This window comes from Lepisosteus oculatus, chromosome 10 (assembly GCF_040954835.1).
Source record: "Lepisosteus oculatus isolate fLepOcu1 chromosome 10, fLepOcu1.hap2, whole genome shotgun sequence".
Taxonomy (NCBI): Eukaryota; Metazoa; Chordata; class Actinopteri; order Semionotiformes; family Lepisosteidae; genus Lepisosteus; species Lepisosteus oculatus.
In genome coordinates, this window is record NC_090705.1 from 23936981 (window position 1) to 23959751 (window position 22771).

At 38.3% G+C, this 22771-nt stretch overlaps 1 protein-coding gene across 2 annotated transcripts in view; it reads right to left on the reverse strand.

Annotated features, from left to right (window-relative positions):
- The window catches only part of mocos (molybdenum cofactor sulfurase), a 236771-nt gene that overhangs the window by 101549 nt on the left and 112451 nt on the right, over positions 1–22771 (reverse strand). For both annotated transcript variants that reach the window (XM_015357181.2, XM_069195015.1), the window contains 2 exons: positions 18896–19555; positions 2658–2734 (listed from right to left, as the gene is read on the reverse strand). In XM_015357181.2, coding sequence (XP_015212667.2) covers positions 2658–2734; positions 18896–19555 — 737 coding nt within the window. The remainder of the gene's footprint in view (positions 1–2657; positions 2735–18895; positions 19556–22771) is intronic.

Sequence of the window (22771 nt, forward strand, 5' to 3'; positions counted from 1 at the left end):
CATATGTATGCATTTTACATGTTTTCAGAACTGTACTATCACTGGCCATATAATGTGATTTCAGTTTTAAACATAATCAGACATTTGAAAGGGTGCTTACATACTAAAGCACTACGGCAGTGTGGGAAAAAATATTTCAAATGCAGAATCTGGATACTAGATACTAATAAGCTTTTTAAATTTATCCCTCAGGCTACCTCAAGGCTGTGTCATCTTTCAGCTTGAGAAAAACAGCATCTGCCAAACATGGTGGATAAAATTACAGTAGGATGCTAGAAAAGTAGGGTCTAGGATCTTTGAACCGCACTGATAATAAATAAAACATTTTATGTATGTCCTTGAAACTCCAGAGGGATTTAAAAAATCTGTCCAGATTTTATATCTTTAGAGGTGACTAAATTGAATTACTTAAATATAAATCAGCTGTTGAATTAGTGTAAAGTTGTAATGCATGTTTTATGTGGTCTTTATTTTAGTTAATTACTTTGTGTACAAAAATAAACCTAAGAACTGTTTTTGTAATTTTACAAAAAACCACAAGGGATTTTCTGGATTAATACTACTTTGATAATTTATTAATACTGCTTATGTAATGCAGAAATTTGTAAAATTTGTTAAAGGAGAAATCGCCACATTTACCTATTCCATCTTTGTTTTAAAGAAATATCCTAAAAGAATTGGTTTTCATCACATTCTAGAAGTAAACAAATGAAACAAAAAATATTTGCATGTTCTGCCACAGCTTGATTAAAGTCAAATATTAAGAGTCTTAGGAACCTCTATGGTTAGAACTCTACTGTTCTGTGAACTATATACTGTAATTAGGTGGAGGTGTTAGAAAGGCTGGGCTGGAGTTGCTCTTCTGTTCAGGGTGACTTAGCATTCAAATAATGAACATCTGCTAGAGTTTGTATTCATTCCCTAGTGTAAATGAGGTTAAGAGAATACCTGTGTTTTCCCATAGGGCTGAAGACATTTTCACTTAAATCTTATTTGCTATACGCTTAATCAAGATTATTAAGTTACAAATTTACTGTGAGTAAAACATAACATATTTTGAAGTTTGAATGTCTTCATAAAATGCTAAAGGACTATGACAACTAGCACCTCCTTCTAAAAAAACAGCTGTTAATTTAATTTAGAATACAGAATATTTTGTATATTTTCATACTGTACCTTTTGATATATAACTAGCCATACGTTTTATCTACCAACAGTCAATTTATTATTCATCAAGGATAGTCGTACTATTGTTACATTATTTATGTTGTGTACAGTTAAAGACAGATCCTCTATTATTCTTAAAAGATGCTTCTCTGAACATCTACCTATCAGCTTACAGGGAATGACATGGAAAAGCACAGGAGGTATAAAGATAAGTGTTTAGTGCACCATAAGTTCTCTAGCCCTAAAACACACAGCCGATCTCCTAGCACATTATTAAAAATATTTTCTGAGTTTGACTATAGTTTAAAAATCCATTGAACACTTCCTGTATGCTGCTTCTACATTTTAGTTCAGTTATTTATATACAGTATTTGATGTACAAATAGTGTGTTGATACACCATGGTTGTAAACATTTCTGCGTTAAACAGATTTCATCCCTGATTTCATTTAAACAGTTAATTGTATTATGCATATTGTGCATTATGGACCTGGAGTACCATTTGAGTGGCTATTTACTGTATGTTTTTCCTGTGTTTAGGTGGAAACAGGAAACAGAAGCCGAGTAGGCCGGGAAACCAGAAGCCAGGGCAGTCGGGAAACCAGAAGCCAGAGCGGCCAGGAAAATAGAAACGAGGAAAAAGCAAAAAGACTAAGACCAGAAGCCAGGGCAGCCAGAAAAACAAAAGCCAGGAAAGAAGAAAAGGGAGAAAAGGAATAGAAGCCAGGGTGGCCAGGAGGCCACTCGCGATGTACATAGCAGGCTCGGCATCCTGTCACGGAAGTTGGAGGCTAGCCGTGGAGAGAGACACGTGAGATGGAAGAACCCTATGCTTAGCAGCAGGAACGGAGCAAACACTGGGGTTTGGTCCGGGCTCAAGGTATCGGGCGGAGTCGGAGCGAGACATAAGCCCTCAGATAACAGGCGTGGGGCGACCTGGAGAGGCGAGCCTCCCGACAACTGATCCCAATGCTGAGCGAGGAGGATAGGGAGACACGGAAATATAAAGCCCCAGACAACAAGACACACCAGAAGAACAAGTAAAGCACAGGGAAACTAGGAACATGACAGAGCAGGACCACCTCCTAGATGTGGAGGGCGTGACATTATCCTCCTGGTGCTATGTGTTTCTCCCTACTAGGACATACTAGTAGTTGAATTGACTTCTAGGAAAATTGGTGTGAGTGTATGTCTATGTGTTCCCTGAAATGGACTAACGTCTAATTTGGGGTGTATCCTGCCTGGTGCCCACATCATGTTGTGATAGGCTCCAGTTCCCCTGTGACCCTGAATAGGATGAAGTGGTTAGGAAATGAATGGATGAAATGCTAAAGCTTTCATTTCTGTTTCATCACTTCATGCAGTACATGCTTTTTAAATGTTCCCAATATTTCATTCTGTTCTGGGTGCAATACTTCAGATGGCCCACAACTTCTAATTAGCCCCATGCCTTTGGTTTAATTCTCTCCTGTGAGATCTGTGTTCACTCACCTGTCAGAGTCTCCAGCACCTCAAAGCCATGGTTAAGAGCAATAACATCCAGGAAAGAAATTGTTCCATCTTCAAACCTAGCAACAGGGACAACAGAACACTTTGTTATTTTGTTTCTTGAACTGATGTGATTCCTGCAATTTATTGGAAAATGTTAAGTATTCATATAGGAAAGGTATTAAGTATATATTATTTAAAAACTGTGTATAATATAAGAAATATTAATGACCATCAGGGGTTTAGGAACCTTTGTGGCTCCAGACAATGACTGAATTACTATGGACTTATCACTGACACTCTGTCAAGTTAGCTTAATTCATGCAAGGCACCCATGTTCTACTTCAATAGATCGCTGTCAATCACTATTCTGTGCTGTTTAAAGGACTGCAGTTACTAAGCTTTTGAAACCGAAAATATATTTCAGAAAGCCAATAAATAATTATGCAAATATTTTTATAATATGATATAATATAATATAATATAATATAATATAATATAATATAATATAATATAATATAATACAAATATAAATATATAAAAATGTGTGTTTCCCTAAGAAAGGGATAACTAGTGCACATACGTAGGCTAAAATATGTTTTAGCACAGTCCGTTTACTTCTACATATTTTTTAACAAAAGTAGGATTTTTTCTTTTTTTATTTGGATTTGTATTTTTTTGCTTTGTGTCTTGGAATGATATATTAAAACATCAGATTTAAATTTTATTTGCATGTAAAGAAAACAGGCCTCCAGACCTCCAAAATATGAAGCATACAGGGTACTGTATGGTATGCTTTAAATTTATTTTGTACCAAGACATACTCGGTGGTTGTGGTGTCGTAGCAAGCAATCTTTTAATAGGTGGGAATATAGACACAAATACTGCTTTAGGGTACAAAAATAACTTTAAATTTTCAGTATAGGAACACAAAACAACCAAGAACCTCCCAAAAAACAAAAGCTTATTTTGTTCAAAAATAATAATGCCTTGTACACAATCCATAGGCAATTTTATGTCAGAAGCAGACTACTTATTGAGATTGTTTTCTGGAAATCTAGATGTTCAAAAACCTTTCAAGCATACAGAATAAAATCAGTTGTTGCATTGTTACTTGAGAATGATTTGATAATGGTTCCTGTTGAGTAGGTGATTCTGTATGTACAGTAAAAGGGATAAGCAAAGGGCTATGAATGTATGCAAGTTTGACACCAGCTGTGTTTATTACCCTGGTAATTTGATAATATTGTAATACTAAGCAGTAATCATATTATGATAATGGACAAGTGGTGTGGTACTGTATACAATCTTTCCATGTTTCCTCATTTGATTTCTCTCCATTTTAGGTCTGAAATGCTCTTGCTGACCGAGAAATGTTTTGTGCACAGAACTTTAAGTTTACTGGCTACACAATTGCACAGCTTAGAGGGAATACAGGTTGCCATGAATTATTCCAAGTGGAAGTCAGTAGTGACTACAGGAGATACTCCTTGTCAGACAATCATGCTTGTTCAATCATGATGAGATGTTGTTAATCGTGGTCTCCCAGATTGTGTCCAAACATTGTCAGAGTGTGTTTGACTGTAATGTCTTGCTAAATTAGAACTACTGACTATGAACACCAACGGTTCAAAGAAAAAGTATCTTGATAAGTGGGACACATTGACTCCTTTCTTCTTCTTTTCTTTCTTGATTTTTGTGCATATTGTGCTCATACTTCAAATGGCACATTTCCCATCCCATATGAGAAAGGCCATTTTGCCATTTCTATTTATGAGGGATAACCACACACAAGAATGAAAATATTTATTGAGTGTTTAGTTATAGTAAACATGGCTCAACCCACTTGGCTATGGGCTAACCTCCTGACCTTATTGCTGTGCCATTCACAATGAGGACTTAACCAAGGGGTAGCCGCAAAGGTGAAGAAAAGGTGGAGGAGGGATGCAGAAAATAATTGCAAATGAAAAAAAGGCTTATAGTATATATAGAGCTGTTTAGGGTAGCTGAGACAAATTGAATTTGGCTGCTGTCATCCTTCCCAAACCTAAGTTGTGAATTCCATTAACTGTATATTTGCCAGATAATTATGGAGTTGGGCCAAGAACAGCTACCATATGGTCAGAAAAGACTATTCATCCCCCAAATTATTACACTCGAATTTGTGGGGGAGAACCTCAGGGGAAAAATCTGAGTAAACCATCAATTAAGAGTTGGTGACCCAGTTGGCCAGAACACATTTTTGTTTTAATCAGGTATAGCTGAAAAAGGCAATATTCAGCAAAACTCCATTCAGTCAATGTGCCCTGATACAGTATTTCCCTTTAAAAATGTATTTTAAATGCTTCTGCACAATGACATCAACCAACAGAAAAAAGGGCTTCTGATTTAAAATTACACACACAAGACATGTTAGTCAAGAAAGACTAAGAATCACCTAATTCCATTTGATAATCAGTATTCAGACTCATATTATAGTAACAAAACTCCAAGCAGTAAGGAAATGAATAGCCTGTAATACATTTTTTGACATGTCCTCATCACAGCCATAGTAATGTGTGTGAGTGCTTGTGATACTGTGGATAATATGCTGACAGTGAAAGAGACAGTTTCCAGATGTACAAGTTAATGAAGCATTAGCTACTGTAACAAATCTCATCTTGTGGCAAAAAGTCCAGTTCAATCAAAGCTTGCTCAGTGAGGCCACAGCCGTTCCCACTCATTAAGATCAGCTCTTCTTTGACAAATATAGAACATATACCCTTCTGACTCATTATATTGATGAGTGGTTAACCAAATGGAGTAAAAATATTTCAATAACATATATTCTTTAAATTGTATTTACCAGTTTACCAGGTTAACAATATACGCCATGTGTATGTAAAGAATCTTATTACAATTTTTCCATTGACAATAAAAAATATCAATTGAACACCATTTCACTCACATTTTTCAAAGATTTTACATTTTTTGTGTACAATTTATTGAAATATAAATGTATTTCAAATGTTTAATTTCACCTGGATTAACTCTGTGACTCTATTTCATTAGGTTTCACTTTTAAGATCAAAACAGTCTTTCTGCTGGGAATGTGATGATTGCTTTTACACTCACATTCTGGGATGTCACTGCATTTCTTATTCAATCTGGTCTAGTACTTTGTGTTTTTGTGTAGTATGCTAAAGAAGGTGTCCTTACATTTCACATTTACAAATAAAAGATAGAACAACACAAAGGACACAATTTCCACAAAAAAACGAAAGTGTGAAAATCCAGGAGAAGCTGCAGCAGGATGTCTTGAAGACAGAGCTAGTCAGGACCATCTAATTAATAGCCCACTGTCAACACAGTTTAATTGAGCATCTCTAAGCTTCTCATTCAAGGAAAGTTGCATAAATACAGTATCAAGAGAGGAAGGAGTGAAACACCCTCATCAAGAGCAGTGATCACACGGACTTTGGCAAGGTGTTAACTTTTATTTCTTTAAAGTCGGAATAAAGATTTTAATACACTGAATTCTATAATTTGATTTTCTCTGGCATTTCTCTGGCAAATGTGAAATATTTTCACAGATTTGATCTTTTTTGAAAAACACAGAACAATATTCTTTATGAAAACAGTCATCACTGTATCAAAACTGTTCAAGGTGCATTTTCTCTACTGTTTTACACATAGCACTAAGCCTAGACAAAAACATGAGCTCACTGGTTCAAGTCTGGCCTACTACATGTCATTTGCCAACTATGCCCAGGACTCCTCAAGCAGTGGCCAACAATTGGGCTGGGTACCGCAGAGTAAATGTGCTGACCTGGATGTCTTGACTTACTGCAAATTAGTGACACCTTTAATCTACTAAACACCCAAACTAAACACCAACACTAAGCATGTTGTAAGGTTTTCAAGTAGAATGTCAATGTCTAACCTAAAGGCTTCTTGATTGAAAACTACACTCAAAAGACATACAAGAGTTTCTAGAAGGACAGTATCTTCCAGGTTACATTTTTTTTTCAATTAGAAAGTGAGTAAGAAAAAAATGATGATTTAACATAATTCAAAATAATTAATTTATTACTTAAGACCAGGGTGGAATGAAAACCAGAGAAATCTGGAGATGGCTGTATGAAAAGTGGTAGATGATTAGACAGGATATGTTTTAGAATAAGGCATGCAACAAAGATGGTACAGTGGTGTGACAGGGTGTCAGCTATTGCTCGTCTGGGAGACCACAGCTGCCGCTAGTTACTGTCTTGATAAGCTGTAGCTGCAATTCTCTCTATAGAAACCCAGTACTCTTTTCAGTAGGTGTGTGAAAGGTGAGCTGGAGAAAAGCAGCACATCAAGGCTCTGCAGATGAGCCAAGCAGCAACGACACTGACAGCTGCAAGTGCTGAGAAAGACGAATGAGCCATTGAAAGCTGCCTTAAATAAAGAAGCAGACACTGACAGCTGTAAAGAAGAGGAAAATAAGAAGTCCAAAGGAGACTAGGAAGGACACATTTGTTTCTCTTTGGCTTCTTTTTTTCCAGTTAGAAATAAAAGAACACTACTGTGTCAAGTTCAATTTAAAAAAAAAAGTGCACTGCATTAAAATATCTTTCTTGGAATGAGTCACACCAAATAACATGCATTGCTTGATAAGTCACAGATGTACAGTATGGTTAATAATTTTACACAGAAGATATACTGTATTTAAGAACAACTATTGCAAATACTGAAAATTTTATTTCTATCTTTATTATCTTTGAACACTTAAAAGCTTAACCTCCACCAAAGAAATCTTTGCACCAGGAAGAGACATTTTATCAGCTGAGAAAGCAATTCAGAGAGGACGAGAACTACAAATACACAAACATTCCCTATGGCCATTGGTCCTTCTGTTGAGTTATTGTCAACACATTCCCACGCGCACAGATTCCCGCAAAAACCAACGCACTACCTAATTATCCAACCATGTCCCTTATCCCGCACCACACCTCCCAGCTACTCGCTACTTAAGGACTCCTTACCCGTACTTCATTGTTCAGTATTGGTCTAACCAGTGGAGCTCCCAGCTCTCATCCTTGAGATCATCCTGGTTTCTTTAATACTTCTGAATACTCCCTGCTTCCCGGCCTTGTGCTCTGACCCTGACTACGACACCTCATCTTTCAACTCAGCTAAGTAAACCCGACTTTCTCTGAAACATGGCTCTTGAAACTAGGGAGTTATCGCATAGGGTCCAAGAAAACACAAACAATTCGGCCTCGGCGTCATGACAATTATAACTGAAGAATAGATGGATTACAATGTTTTCTGATGCCTTTTGTCATGAAACTCAGGTTTGATGGCAAATGGACTTCAGAAACGGATAACAATAGAAAATATGCATCATCCTCAATGACTACAAGGATAAGAGATCCGAAAAGGGGCGTTCCTGATGGGATATACTAGCATTCACAGTTTGAAATATAACATGAGCTTAAGAAAACAGGTCACAATGCAGGCTGTACACCTTTTAAAAGGATATGGGAAGCATATTACCAAAGCAAAAGGATGGTTAATATAACACAGACTGAACATTACTGGTAGAAGAAACAGTTCTGAAAGATTCTCTATTTATCCATACAATATACTGTAGATAGTTATCAGACTTTAGCAAAAAAAGTCTGTCTATACAGATGGATTTTCATGCTAAATCAACATTTACAGTTATTTGAGGGGATACAAACATTTGGAAGCTACAGTAAAATGAGTCAGATTGAAGGGAGGTAGAACCACACATAGATTGACAGAAACCTGAAATCTGATTCTTAATACCTTAAGCTTTTACAGGCAGAAGCTGCTTAATAGACGTTTACATAATTATGCTGTCTCTTGTAAATCTGAATGGCCGAAAGGCTAAAATTCAATTCCCATCTAAATACTGCTACTTTATCCTGAAAATGTATATAATTTTGTATATACAGTAATTGTGAACTTACTGTATGATAATTGCCTTCACAGTTTCCACCGTGCATTATATTTGTAATAAAATATATAACGTGTTGATGGCTTGTCAATAAAAACAATAAAACTAAAAAATACCAAGGCATAGTACGGTACTACAACCATCTTCTAACTGTGTTCAGTGGTAATTTTCTCTCTGTAGGTTGACAAATGAAAACACCTGCAATTTTGAATGTAAATAGTAGAACAGAATCTTGCTGTGTGCTTTGTATAAATACACATAAATATACTTTTGTTTTCATGGTCATTGTATTCACATATATACTGTAAATTATTCATTCATTCTCACCTGCAGATAAACACATACACACATTCACAAGCACGTGTACGCATTATGCCTTTTTCTACAGTACATTCTATTTTCAATTTTACACAACATGATTTTATTGATAGTAAAACTCATGGGTGAGTAAGCATTGCACATATCAGAAGATGCTGAATGCAGAGCTCCTGCTTGATATACTGGCAACGATTCCATATGCTGCAGGGAAATTTAAACATACAGACACTTCTATTTTATCACGTTTATCTGGGCTTTATAAACGCATAGGTCTGGGACAACCAAACAGAGAATAATATAGCACAGTCTTTATATATGAATTAACCACCAGCAGGCTGCAGGACTGAATTAGTGGATTAGTGGGCCAGCTATATTAAATTTGCCCTTGGGTCCCTTGCTTGTGTGAACACTAGGAAAAGATGTGAATCCTTCCTACTCAAAACGGTTCCCTTAGAGTAGTGAGATCTTCTTTATTGGCTAATGCTGGAGCTGCAGTGACAGCGAGCTCTATTTTAATCTGTGACATCAGTTCACTTGCGAGGCATACCGTGGGGTCTGCTGCCTGTGTCGCAGGAGCTGTCACTTCACTGCATCCTTGGCAGCACACATGCAGGTCTCAGCACACCTACAGTATGTACTGGCAAACCGCTTGCTCCCGGAATATGAAGCAGCTTGAAGCTCTAGGTTCCAAAAGTATATATATATCCTGCCACTAAGGTGCTGCCACCCAGTACAATTTTTGGCACTTGGAAAATCATAGAGCAGATTGTTGTTTCTTACATTCAAAACTGAGTTCAGTGCCTTGTAGTTACTCTTAGTAGCAGCAAGACCGGAGCTGAATGCAAAGGCTGGTTGTACTAAACAATTATTGTAGTAGAACTTAGTGACATTCGGTGGCAAATTTTATGTGTATTTTCAGTACAGCTACATTATTGCAAAGTAGGCTCACAAAATCAAAGAGTGTCTTACTCTGCACTTTGTACGGATTTTACAAATAAAAGCAGAGGTTTGCTTGTGTGGGCATGTGTGTGTTTGGGTGGGTGGTGAGGATATTTTACGAGGATATTTGAATTATGCATACTGAGATCAAGTGCCTCATAAATTCTCCAAATGAAGATGTACTAAAAAGTTATATCAGATTTAAGTGACTTTCCTGGGAATCCATTAAGACTTTAGTGTTTTGTGTGCATAAAATATACTTTCAACATTCTGCTACATTAGTACTTTACCAATTACAATGTATAGTATGAATACACTGTGCCTGACTAGTGCTCCAGATACAATATTTTGTCTCTTTTCAGACAATATATTCCTAATTATTGCAATTATCAAACTTAAGAATTCCAATTCTTAATTTTGAGTTACAAATACAGTAATTGGGACTTCCAAACCCACATATTCATAGTTGCAGTTATTTCCCTTTTTACAAAGGGGCAGTCCGGTTATCATTGAGTAGGCTTGAGTTCAATGATTCTATCATCACTAATTCCCACACAACAATGGCAGTCTTACTTAAAGAAAACACTTCTCTTTCTAACCTCTGTCTAAAATTAACCCATTTGTACTCCCTGTTGCCATATTATTCTGCATGACACAAATGACATTTGAGACCCCAGCCCACCCTAATAGTATTTCATCCTGGCACACAACAGCAGCTTTCCATGAGACTGTGATGAACTCAGCCTGACAACCTAGTGCTCTAATCACGACTCTTGCTCCTATACCAGTTCTGATGTTATAACCATATAGGAATTGAAGTGGTGAAAGAGAACAGATGTCTGTTCATGCCCTGTAACCTTCATGAAGTTGTTTTTATAAATGGTGATTTGAAATTTCATCCACTATTCTAAGGTTCAATGCACTCCATCAGGTGTTCATTTACTTTCTGTAGAACTAGTAGAAATGTATCTTTGGAGTCCGATATAATGGCTCTATAGAGTATACAGGACATCTAAGTTGCTGTACTATTATTCTGCAGTTTGAAGATTGCCTTCATATTAAACAATATGTTATTAACAAATCTGCTTTAACATAATCAACGGCATGAATGCAACATGGGAAATTCACACAGGCTAAACATAAACTTCTGCTTTGTACTGTTAAGACACGTGAACTGAAAAACTGAAAAAAAGATTATTCAGTACATAGATTTCGTATATGCAGTAACTCAATTTTTAATGTTTTCCACATGAATTAAGAATCTCTCCTCATTTTACATCCATTAGTATTCTTTTTCTCTGGTAGGTTTTTCTCTTGGGCGATTTTTCAGCTATGCAGCTGCATGTCAGTACTTGTTATAGATTCTATTAGCCCTCGTGTTGCTGCCCTTCTCCTGAGCATACAAGCCACCACTGCCCTACACTCACCCCCACCACACACACACCACTAACCCCTCTCACTTTAGCCACAGAGTCTGCAGAGCAGCACTGCACATCAATATTTCAACACACAGACACTAGCACTCACGTGCCTATCAGTTTCCTTTTACTGAAGCAGCTATGCAAGTTTTGTCACTCTGTAAGAAGGGGTGAATATGCTGAGGTTTCCTAGCTGAAATAGTAAATAGCTACTCTTATACTTCAATCAAATATACATTATTGTTTTTATGTATTCCATTTTCCACATTCCATTTTCTTCACCTGCTTTCTATTTCTATTGCAAGATGATTCTGTTAAAATCTTCTGTCCTGTTGTTGCTAAAACTGCACACACAAAAAAACATTAAACCTATGGGAGGGGTTATCTGTTCAAAATAATGGTAGCATTTTTATGCGAGATGATGGCCATTTAACACTACCATTGAGTCACCAGTCACTGCACATGACATCCACGTGGGTTATCCAAGAACAAAGCAATTTCAGTGAACCCTCTTCCTGATATTTCCTAATAATTCCTTATCCAGGAATAGACAGCAGTCTAGAACATATCTGAAAAACTGGTGATTATATATAAGCATGTATCTGTCTTATATGATGCAAAGTATTTCTATCACTATCACTATATTTTTGTGTTTCTTTTATTTATTGCCTACTTGAACTTTTTTTTCCATGTCTTATTACCAACTATGTAATGATTGCTGATTATTCATGGCTCTTGGGTTTTTCAATTAGTTTCGTTGCAAACTCATATAAATACATGAAATACATATGAGAGGGTTTTTTTTGTCACTGATATACGCAAATTACTCTAAATGAAAATGAAACTGAAATTCTGAACATTTTGTCCATGTACGGTAATTTAAAAGAAAAGATGAAAACATTGAAATGCATTGATCTGATACAGTATACAGTATATTCACCTAGTTTGCTATGCCACTCCAATTTGAGCCCAGTTGCATCTAATTTCATTGTGAGATCACTTTGAAACTGGAATGGAATCCATCTGTGGTCAGTTAACTTGATTGACATCATCTTTGAAGAAAAAGACTTGTCCATACTGCATAATGACCATCAGTTGACAGTGCATGTTAGAACAGAAACTATACCAAGATGAAGATGCTGTCCATACAACACTGTGATATAAGTATACAGATGCATATTTGGAAAGGGATATTATAACACATCTAGGGTGCTGGAAGTCCCATGAGCATAGTCAGGTTCAATAATGGAAAGAATACAGAACCACTCAGAATCTTCCTGGAACAGTGCATCCTCCCAAACTTAGCAACCGGGAAAGAAGGACCTTGGTCAGAGAAGTGACGAAAGAACCCAATGACAACCCTGAAAAACTACAGAATTCCATAGCTGAGATGGTAGAATGTGTCCGAATTATAATAATCCATGCAGCAATATATACTGTAGATTTAGTCTCTATGGGAGAGTGGCAAAATGTAAATGGAATTTGCAAGAAGGCATGCAGCTGACCCTAAGATTGTGGCAAACGTTTTTCTGGTCTGATGAAACAAAAAATAAACTCTTTTGCCTGAATGTAAGGCACTGTGCCTGGAACAAACAAAACACAGCTCAGCCCCCATTTGACATCATTCCTACTATGAGAAGCATGGTATGTTGCCACATCATTTTATAAAGATGCTTTTAAGTGAAAAGGACTGTGATGCTTGTCAGGATAGAGGGAGCAATGAACGGAGCCAAATACAAACAAATACTTGAGCAGAACCTGCGTCAGCCAGCAAATGACTGGGGCAAACCATTAGACTGGGGCAAAAATTAATGTTCCAGTAGGGCAACAACCCCAAGCATAAAGCCAAAGTGACACTGGGGGCTTTAGAACAAGAAGGTGAATGTCCTTGTGCCCAGCTAAAGCCCAGACATCAATCCCATTAAGAATTTGTGGAAGGACCTGAAGATTACAGTTCAAAGATGCTACCTATCCAACTTGACAGAGCTTGAGAAAATCTGCAAGGAGGAATGAGGGAAATTCCCCAAATCTATATGTGCAAAGCTCATTTAAACACTCACAAAAAGTCTCAAAGGTGTATATGCTGGACATTTTTTACATGTACAGTAATTTAAAAGAAAACAAGAAAGCTGCAAAAGATCATATTCACAAATTATTGGCTCAGGGGAATGAAAACGTTTTTTATTTTTCATAACATTGTTATACAATAACATATTTTTACCCCTTTAAATTATCGTGCATGTTGTCCGAATCGGGGGGGGGGGGGGAGGGGGGATTCAATGCATTCGAATTTCTGTAATATTTTATACAATATTTGCAATTGTTGAGAGAGGTGGATATGAATACTTTATAAAGGCACTGCACGCATGGTACAACATTCAATAAGCTCATGTCCCTTTATGATCTTACTTTCTGAGTATGAAATGTCAAGGTATACAGAACATGAACAATAAGAAACAAGACTGTTGTAGGTGACGTGTGCATGCATAAGCAACAGACTAGTTTAATGATTTCATTTATACTGTAATAATGCTGTAGCTTAGTGAAATGGTGAGAGAATTCACTTTGGGAATGTTGCCGGCAGGAATCCTTCAATGTAAGCATTCAATCCAGAGTATATATAGGTAGTCTCTATTACTAGACTGTGGAAGTGCTACCATCTTTCAAGAAGCACTTGTGAACAGCAAAGAATTGGCCAACTGTACTCAATACCAGGATAGTCTGATTCAGTAGAAACGGCTCAAGACTGTTTCTTCCAGCAATCTGGAATGGCTGTCATGCAGTATCCCACTATATCATTTCATTTAAACTCCAGTGAGAACTTGTGAGACTAGCTTATTATTTTTATCACATTTGAACAGTTCCACTTATTTTGTATAGCAGTTTTATCCCGATGGGACAAAAACAGAAGTGCAGCACCGACTGGATTGATGTGTAGCAGCCCTTATGAGCCACAGCCCCACAACATAGATAGCAGGTCAGATATAGAAGAAACTGATTTTTTAATTGAAATATTAATTTCAATATTTAATTGAAAGGGGATTCAGAGCCTGGCCAGTAAACTTAAGCCCAGGGTAAAATTAGCAAGGACACTAGTGTGCCATGTGATCTTTTGTGGCTAAGAAGTTAGTTCCTCACTTTAATGTCACACATCCTAGAGCAGCTTCCCCAGTTACAATACAGCCACAATCTTTCCTATGAATAGAGACTGAGCAGCAATCTAAGCTAAATGTTTTTTTCCTGGTGTTCTCTTAACCAAGCACTAATACACTAACAAGGCCCAGCCTTGTACAATTTCTGTGATTTCACAAGACCAGGCTACAAGGCAATAAGTTGGGCGGAGCAGTGGCACGGTGGATAAGGATCTGCGCCTGTGGCTAGAAGGTTGCCAGTTCATATCCTGTGGCCAGCAGAGGGCCCCTGAGCAAGGCCCTTAAACCCAACTGCTCCAGGGGCACCATATAAATGGTTAACCCTGTGCTCTGACCCCAAGCTTCTTTCTCCCCGTCTGTGTGCCTGTGTGTCTCATGGAGAGCAAGCTAGGGTACGTGAAAAGACAAATTCCTAATGCAAGAAATTGTAAATGGCTAATAAAGTGATCTTATCTAAATGTGCTGATTGTGTACATCAGCCCATACCATGACTAAACACTATCATGATGTAGCAGCTGATGAACATACTTTCTGGAATGGCTATGATTGTTTATACCACATCATTTTTATAAATGCTTATTTTTGAGTGAATAATAGATGCACCATATGTTATTCACATACTGTACTAAGTGTAACATAACATATGATTCATACCTTGTGATTTTTTAAAGGGGAACTGAAATGTTATTTTTATGTTTCGGGGTTAGAAAGAATCAGTATCGATGAGTGCATTTCAGGCCACAAACTAAAATGTACAAAGTAACTTGTAAAATGTCCAATTTACATCACAAAATAGTAGATTAAATTGCCAGGTATGCACAGCACAACAAAACTTCCAGTGATGTGATGTGGCATTAAATTGTAAACAATTAGGCTTGTGAATACTCTCTCTTTTAATTCAACAAAAATATACAGTAGTTCTTGATTTCAAGACGGTTTTGCTTACAAATGCTACAATGTACTTGTTAACTCTGTATGCAGATCACCTTGGAACATTACTGTGGTGAAATGTCTGCTGCACAACCAACCTGCACTTATTCGTTTGTATATCACATTACATTAATCATTACAGTGACTATTGAGCAGGAAGAGCCACATCACATCACAATTCGTGGGAACTCTTGCTCTCGCAAGACCAGGGACTTGGTAAAAGAGAAGAGAGAAGCTCACACCTGAAGAAGGCTTCACAGACGAAACGTGGTGTTTTCTCTCTTCTCTTTTCAACATGGACTAAACCTATTACTTGTTCCTTTGCAAACTGTATCATTGTTTAGTTTGGGAATTGTAAGGTCTCAGACTGCAAGTCCCTGCAACGAATTGTTAATAAGGCAGGAAACATAACTGGAGCCTCCCTTCCGTCCACTCAGGACATATACCACAACCGCTGCACACACAAGGCCTCCAGTATTGTGGACGATCCCTCCCATCCCTCCTGCAACCTCTTTGCCCTCCTACCATCTGGTAACAGGTATCGCAGTATATGGGCCAGCTCCACCAGACTCCATAACAGCTGTTTTCCACAGGCTGTCAGGCTCCTCAACACCCTGGTACCTACTGCACCTACTCCAAATCTGGAAACTTAGTTCTTTTTTGCCTGATGTCAGGCATACTATCTGATGTATTATTTGCACAATTCTTTGCACAATCCTGTAAAGTTAATTGCACTACGCACATTGCACTTTATGTACCCTGTACCCTGTCAGAAATGGCTATGTCGAAATTGTCTATACCATTGTCTTATCAGTGTCTTGTCTGTATTCGCACCGTAGACCTGAAGAACTATATCTTGCTCCTCTGTATACTTGTATATGGCTGGATTGACAAATAAACCTGAACTTGAACTTGAAATATGAAAAATGATAAAAGACATCAAAGCTAAAACATTAAGAATAAACTGTCACGCCCTCTGCAGCCAGAGGGCGCTCCTTCTCTGTCCTGTCCCCAGTTTATATATTTCCGGGTCTTGCACTCTGTCCTCACTCAGCATTGACGTTCGGATGTCCTGAGACCCGCCTAGCACCAGGGCGCCCCACGTCCGCTCCCTGAGGGCATAGGTTTCTATACGGCATTCCTGAACTCTTTGCACTATGAGCCTGGGCCTTTTTCCCGTCTCGCCGCTACGCATATGGGTCTTTTTCCGCTCTCCTGCTCCCCACGGTTAGTCCCTTTGGACATCCGTGACATAAACCTAATTTTCTCTTGTGTAATGTTTAACTTGAATCTTGGGTAGCATCTCTAAACATCATCTAATTATCCACACACATTAACAATAGTTTAATTTATATCTATGAGACAGTATTATTTGAATTACACGTCAGTTATAACAAGACAACCAGACAGCAACACAGTTTGGATTCTTCTGATAATGCTGAAAAGATATAAAATTGTAAGCTACATCAATTCCATAAATAAATCCTCATTCCCAGGGTCTACTTAATCATTTCATTTTATATCAACATTATGTTACAGCCCTCGAGGGACTGCTTCATCCAAAAACAGTTAAGATTTCTAAATTAATGATTTTTGGAAGACAGTATTACGGGTAAAATTAATTCTGACGACTCTTCAGAATCTCATAAATTATGAAGCTTAAGTAACTCACAACTAGATATTTTAAATGGAAAGATAAATCATGAAAACAAGCAATGAAATCAAACCCTAATCAAACTGAATGAAAAGCTTAGACAGTGTTCTGAAAAAGACATGTGCCCACCTTAATCAAAAGCAAATATGCTCCTATGGGTTTGTTCAAACTGTGAGACTGCAGCTTCTGTTTTGGGCCATATGTTCACACAGGCTTAACCAACTGTTTCTGGACATGTGGTATAGTACATTACTGGCGTGTACTATACTTATACAGTTTGTTTGTGTGTGTATGGCGGACTTGGGATATGCAGGTGTTGTAAGCTCTTCCATAGTAAGAAGGATTTTATTTTAACACTGTCAAAAGGAGGAGTACATACAATACTTTCTTTATAGTATATTAAAATCTAATGTGTACTCATAAAATTACCATTTGATTTTGAATGTACTATACATTAAATAGGCTGCATAGATGTACTGGGAAAATTATAATTAAAGTTACAAACAGCAGTGCCTCATGTGACAGAAAAAGTGTACACAACATGTGCACATCCAGGAAAACAACACCTAATTTTCTCGAGCATGTTAATGTTGATGTAAAAATAGTGGAAGAGTTACAAATGAGATGAGGTCAGTCCATCTAGTCCATTTGGTGCCTTGCTCTGAGATGGGAGAATCTCTTTTAACAAGCAAATCTTTTTAACTATTCACTGTTAAAAGGATATATTTAATTAACCACTTTTGTAATCTGCACATTCTTCTCCCACTGTTTAATTCATTGATAACATGAACAAGTTTTTTTTTAATTTCCTTAGTGTTACATTGTTTTCTGTGACAAATTAACAGAAGCAAATAAAGCAATTTGAGTTACTTAATTTTTCTGTATATTGGATAAGAAGTATAAGCTTCACGTGGACTACTGTGAGAGTGTATCTGTGTACTTTTTACATTTTAATTAAAATGCAAATAGGCAAAAATAGAACTTCTGAAATCAAGCCAAAACATAATGTTGTGAATTAATGATGACAGCATTATGTTGCAAGACCAAGGCTTTCATTGATTGTTTGAAAGGAAAGCTGATACAGGAGGTCAGCAGCTCTGTAGAGGTGAGCTGGGTAACCTTCACATGACAAAATTTCCATTATTCCATTAAAGTATTCTGGAATACCATATAGAAGCCACATCTCCATCTCTTTTGCCTCTACTAGATCCCAAGGAAGCAATAACAAAACTATGCATAGTATAGGCTCTTGGGCACTGATTTAATAATTCTGTATATGTGATAAATACAGTGCCAGCTTGAGGGCCTATTGCAATTACTGTTGCTAACAATGCTGCTCCAAACAAAACAACAAGAGATACATTTCTTAACCGACAGATGTTACTTGGTAAGCAACCTTTACATACGTTTGTTACAATTAAAAAAAAAAGAAAATATAACAGAGGAATACTTAAAGGCTCAAGAAAATTACACTCCCTGATTGGCAGTAAGGATAAATGTGTGATATGTACTGTAGGTGACAACTCCTGTAACATTTGATGATATCTCTATCTATAAGCACGGTAACCAAGCAACTGCAGATCCCCTGGACATCTTGTTTATTGGTCTAACTTGAGCCTGCAACCCATATAAAGAAAGGGACCCACTGAGAACCTACAGCCTTCAGATGTGTTTTGATTTTGTCTGCTGAAAGCCACAGATACTGTATTTGTGTGTAGCATTAAAATTTGACTCTGGGAGAGACGTTTGTAGCATGTTGATCGTGTTGCAGTATACATTTAAAACAGCAAGTCCTTATGTTCACATGGTCACCATAAGTCAGATTTAATGGTTTTACCTGCATGCTTAATTACTTTATCTTAAAAATAAATGAATGGTCTTACCTGCTTGCTACAGAGGTATGTGGCACAAAGTAGTCTTGGCCTGCCAGGTAGGCAGATGCTGTCCCACCTCCAAAGTATCTCTTCTTTAGGATCCCTATGCTATCATTGCGTATGAGCAGGGCTCCTAAACCAGTGGGGAAACCAAATAGCTTATAGAATGAAATGGGAACAAAGTCAGCTGGATGGACCTGTAGATTCAGTGGAGAACAACTCACAAAGCAAGCTGCATCCAGCAGAACAAACCAATGGCCTGCTGTTTTGCATGAAGGATACAGCTTCTGAGACTGGATCCCTTTTACATAACTCAAAGGATACTTCTTTCCAGAGAAATTACTCTGGGCAGGGTAGCAGAAGAGGTGAGGATTCTGAGAGACCTTTCCATTTGGTACCTGCCCAGTGTTAATCGATTCTTTACTTTGAGTCATTTCAATCTCCTCTGGTTGAACAGGAACACTTGTTACTCCAAGTGGAGATGTCACTCCCCTGATCCCCACCACAGAGGTGTGGTTGTCTGTCAGGTAACAGAAGAGGCTCCCTGTGTCTGTTTGACTGGCGGGCTTCCAAGGAAACATCTCTGAAACTAATTTAAGAGCTGCGGTGCATCCAGAAGTGAAAATCACTGAGTACTCGTCAGGGTTAGTGTTGAAGTGCTGCAGTATTCTGTAGGAGAAAACAAAGGAAAGTAGGATGCAACTGTGAAACTACATCGGTCCATTATTATACACCTCAATGATCTAATTTCACACCTCTGGAAAATATATTTATTCTAATACTTAATGTAACATGTAGCACTCCCAATTCTATGGCAGAAAACTTAAGCGTGTTTGCAATTTCTCCACAGTTTACCAGTCTCAAGGTTTATCATAGTTTGTATCAGATTTAAGGAAATCTCTCTTTGCTTTGCACTGCTTGTACCATGTACCATGATTTTACCGTGTTTTGCCATGATACATCAAAGTAAATATTTAGAAGGATGGACCTAAATTTTCTCTCCCTATTGTGAATAGTTTACATGTGGAACATTTCCATGGAATCAGGACAGCCTAATCACTATAATAGCATGTTCTAAGAGGTGTTTGCAGGGAGAGCAATTTGCATATTTATATATCTTTCCTAATTAAATTAAAGTTTTCTGACTCTTGCTCAGTTTCCATATTTTGCTGTTTTAAAGCTTGCAGTCATGATGCTTTGAAGCAGCAAATAATATTTGTTATATACATAACCTACTCCACACATTCAAAACAAAAAAATATGTAAATAGAAAATTAGTTTGAAAGAAAATGGAAAAGCTGTGATTACAAACCCTTTGCTTTTACAAACCTAAATTAATTTATTGACACAATGTTACCACAAAATTAGTTCAATGGCCTATGTGTGCAATAATAGCAATTCACATTATTTCACAATCAGTATACCTATCTGATTAATAAAATGTCGACCCTTTTATTTGCTGAGGGAGTTTTCGGCCACCATTATTACAGCCGTTTACATTCAACCTCAAGCCTGTGTGGAATCAGCACACAGCAAACTCCACAACATTATCTGCAAGCATGAAAACTCCCACCCAGAATGCGGTCTCAATTGTAGTCAGGGACTTCAACCACTGCAATCTGAGGAAGGTACTGCAAAAATACATTCACAATGTACCAACAAGAGGAGGCAATATTCTGGACCACTGCTACACAACAATAAAAGGAGCATACAAAGCGCTTCCCAAACTGAGTTTCGGTAAGTCGGACCACATCGCTCTCCTGTTGCTTCCTGGGTACAAACAGAGGCTGAAGACCTCCCCCGTTACGGACAGGTCAGTGCATTGTTGGTCTGAAGAGGGAGAAAGCAGGTTAATAGACTGCTTTGATTGTACAGACTGGGACGCAGTATATGGACGCGGTCACTAGCTATATTAAATACTGCACCGACATTTGTGTACCAGAAAAGAAAATTAGGACATTTCCCAATCAGAAACCGTGGTTCAACAACGACATTTGAAATAAAATAAAAGATAGATCCACCTTAAATTGGGGGACAAAGAGCTGTAGAGGGAATCATGGTATGCATTAGAGAAAGCCATAAAACGCACTAAACTGAGCTACAGAGTGCGGCTTGAAACGCAGAGCGTTGACACCTGGAGGCTGTGGCAGGGATTACAGTCAATCACAGGCTACAAGGGCTGCAGCCAGGAGATCGACACGAACAACACATTCCTGCCGGACGAGCTGAACCATTTCTATGCCCGCTTTAATGCTCTGAACACGAACACTGCTGAGAAGACCCAAAGTGTACAGGGCGAGTTTGTTCTGAAACTCTCAGCTGCAGGGCCTGATGGGATACCACCCTGTGTCCTTAGGACATGTGCAGCCCAGTTGACCACAGTGTTTATGGACATCTTTAACTCCTCCGTCACAGTCCATTGTTCCCACTTGCTTAAAAAAACCCACTATTGTTCCACTACCCAAAACGGCAAAAGTGACGTGCCTGAACAATTATCGCCCAGTTGCATTAACATCTGCGGTGATGAAATGCTTGGAGAAGCTGGTGTTGTCACACATCAACTCCTCAATCACAGAGTCCCTGGACACCTTGCAGTTCGCCTACCAGAACAACAGATCAGTTGATGATGCTGTCTCCCTGGCTCTACATACAGTGTTGGAACACCTGGACACTTAGAACTCGTACTGTATGTGAGAATGCTGTTTGTGGACTACAGTTCAGCATTCAACTCCATCATACCCAGTCAACTAGTGAAAAAGCTCAGGGGATTAGGTCTGTGCAACTCTGTCTGCAACTGGCTGCTGGACTTCCTAATCAAGAGACCAGGTGGTGCGGATAGGTAATAAAACATCAACACCACTCACCCTGAGCACTGGCACCCCACAAGTCTGCTGTCTGAGTCCAAGGTTATACTCCCTGTTCACTCACGACTGCACAGCAAGACACAACAACAACTGCATCATGAAGTTTGCTGAAGACACCACTATAATAGGCCTGATCAGCGATGATGATGAGTCCACTTACAGGACTTACAAGTCATACAGCTGTTTAGGTGGTGTCATAGCAATAACCTGGACTTGAATGTAAATAACACAAAAGAGCTAATAGTGGACTTTCGGATACACAGGCCACACACTCAGAGCCCACTCAGTATTGATGGAACAGAAGTGGAAACAGTCACCAGCTTTAGGTTTTTGGGAATTTACATTTCTAATGATCTAACCTGGACTGTGCACATGGACTCTATCTTGAAGAAGGCTCAGCAGCACCTTTATTTCTTGAGGTGCCTCAAATGATGGTGGATGCCAGTACCTGTTTTGGTGAACTTCTACCGCTGCACCACCGAGAGCATCCTCAGCAACTGGATCACTGTGTGGTACGGCAACACCACTTCTCGAGAAAGAAAAGCACTGCAGATAATTGTAAATGTGATCCAGAAGATCAACGGCTGTGGTCTCACAGAGATTAAACAGCTCTATGAGGACCGCTGCTGTGGTAGAATTCTGGCCCTCACAGAGGACAGTCACCACCCCGGGCATGAGCTCTTCACCCCTCTGCCCTCAGGCAAGAGATACAAAAGCATACGGACACTTACCACTAGATTCTTCAATAGCTTCTATCCACAAGCAGTGCGATTGGCGAACACATTTAGCCATGATCCTCGGACCACACCTACACCACCTACCTCATTCTGATGTCTTATTTATTGCACATCTCCAGTCATTGTTTACATGTCTGCATTGTTTACATTCAAACTGTTTACTTGTTTGCTTATACATTGTCTACTGTTTGTATATTGTCTTGACACTGTCTGCACTTTGTGTTTTTACACTTGCTTAAACAATCAAGAGACTTTCTGTAAGTAAGAATTCCATTGTACCAGTA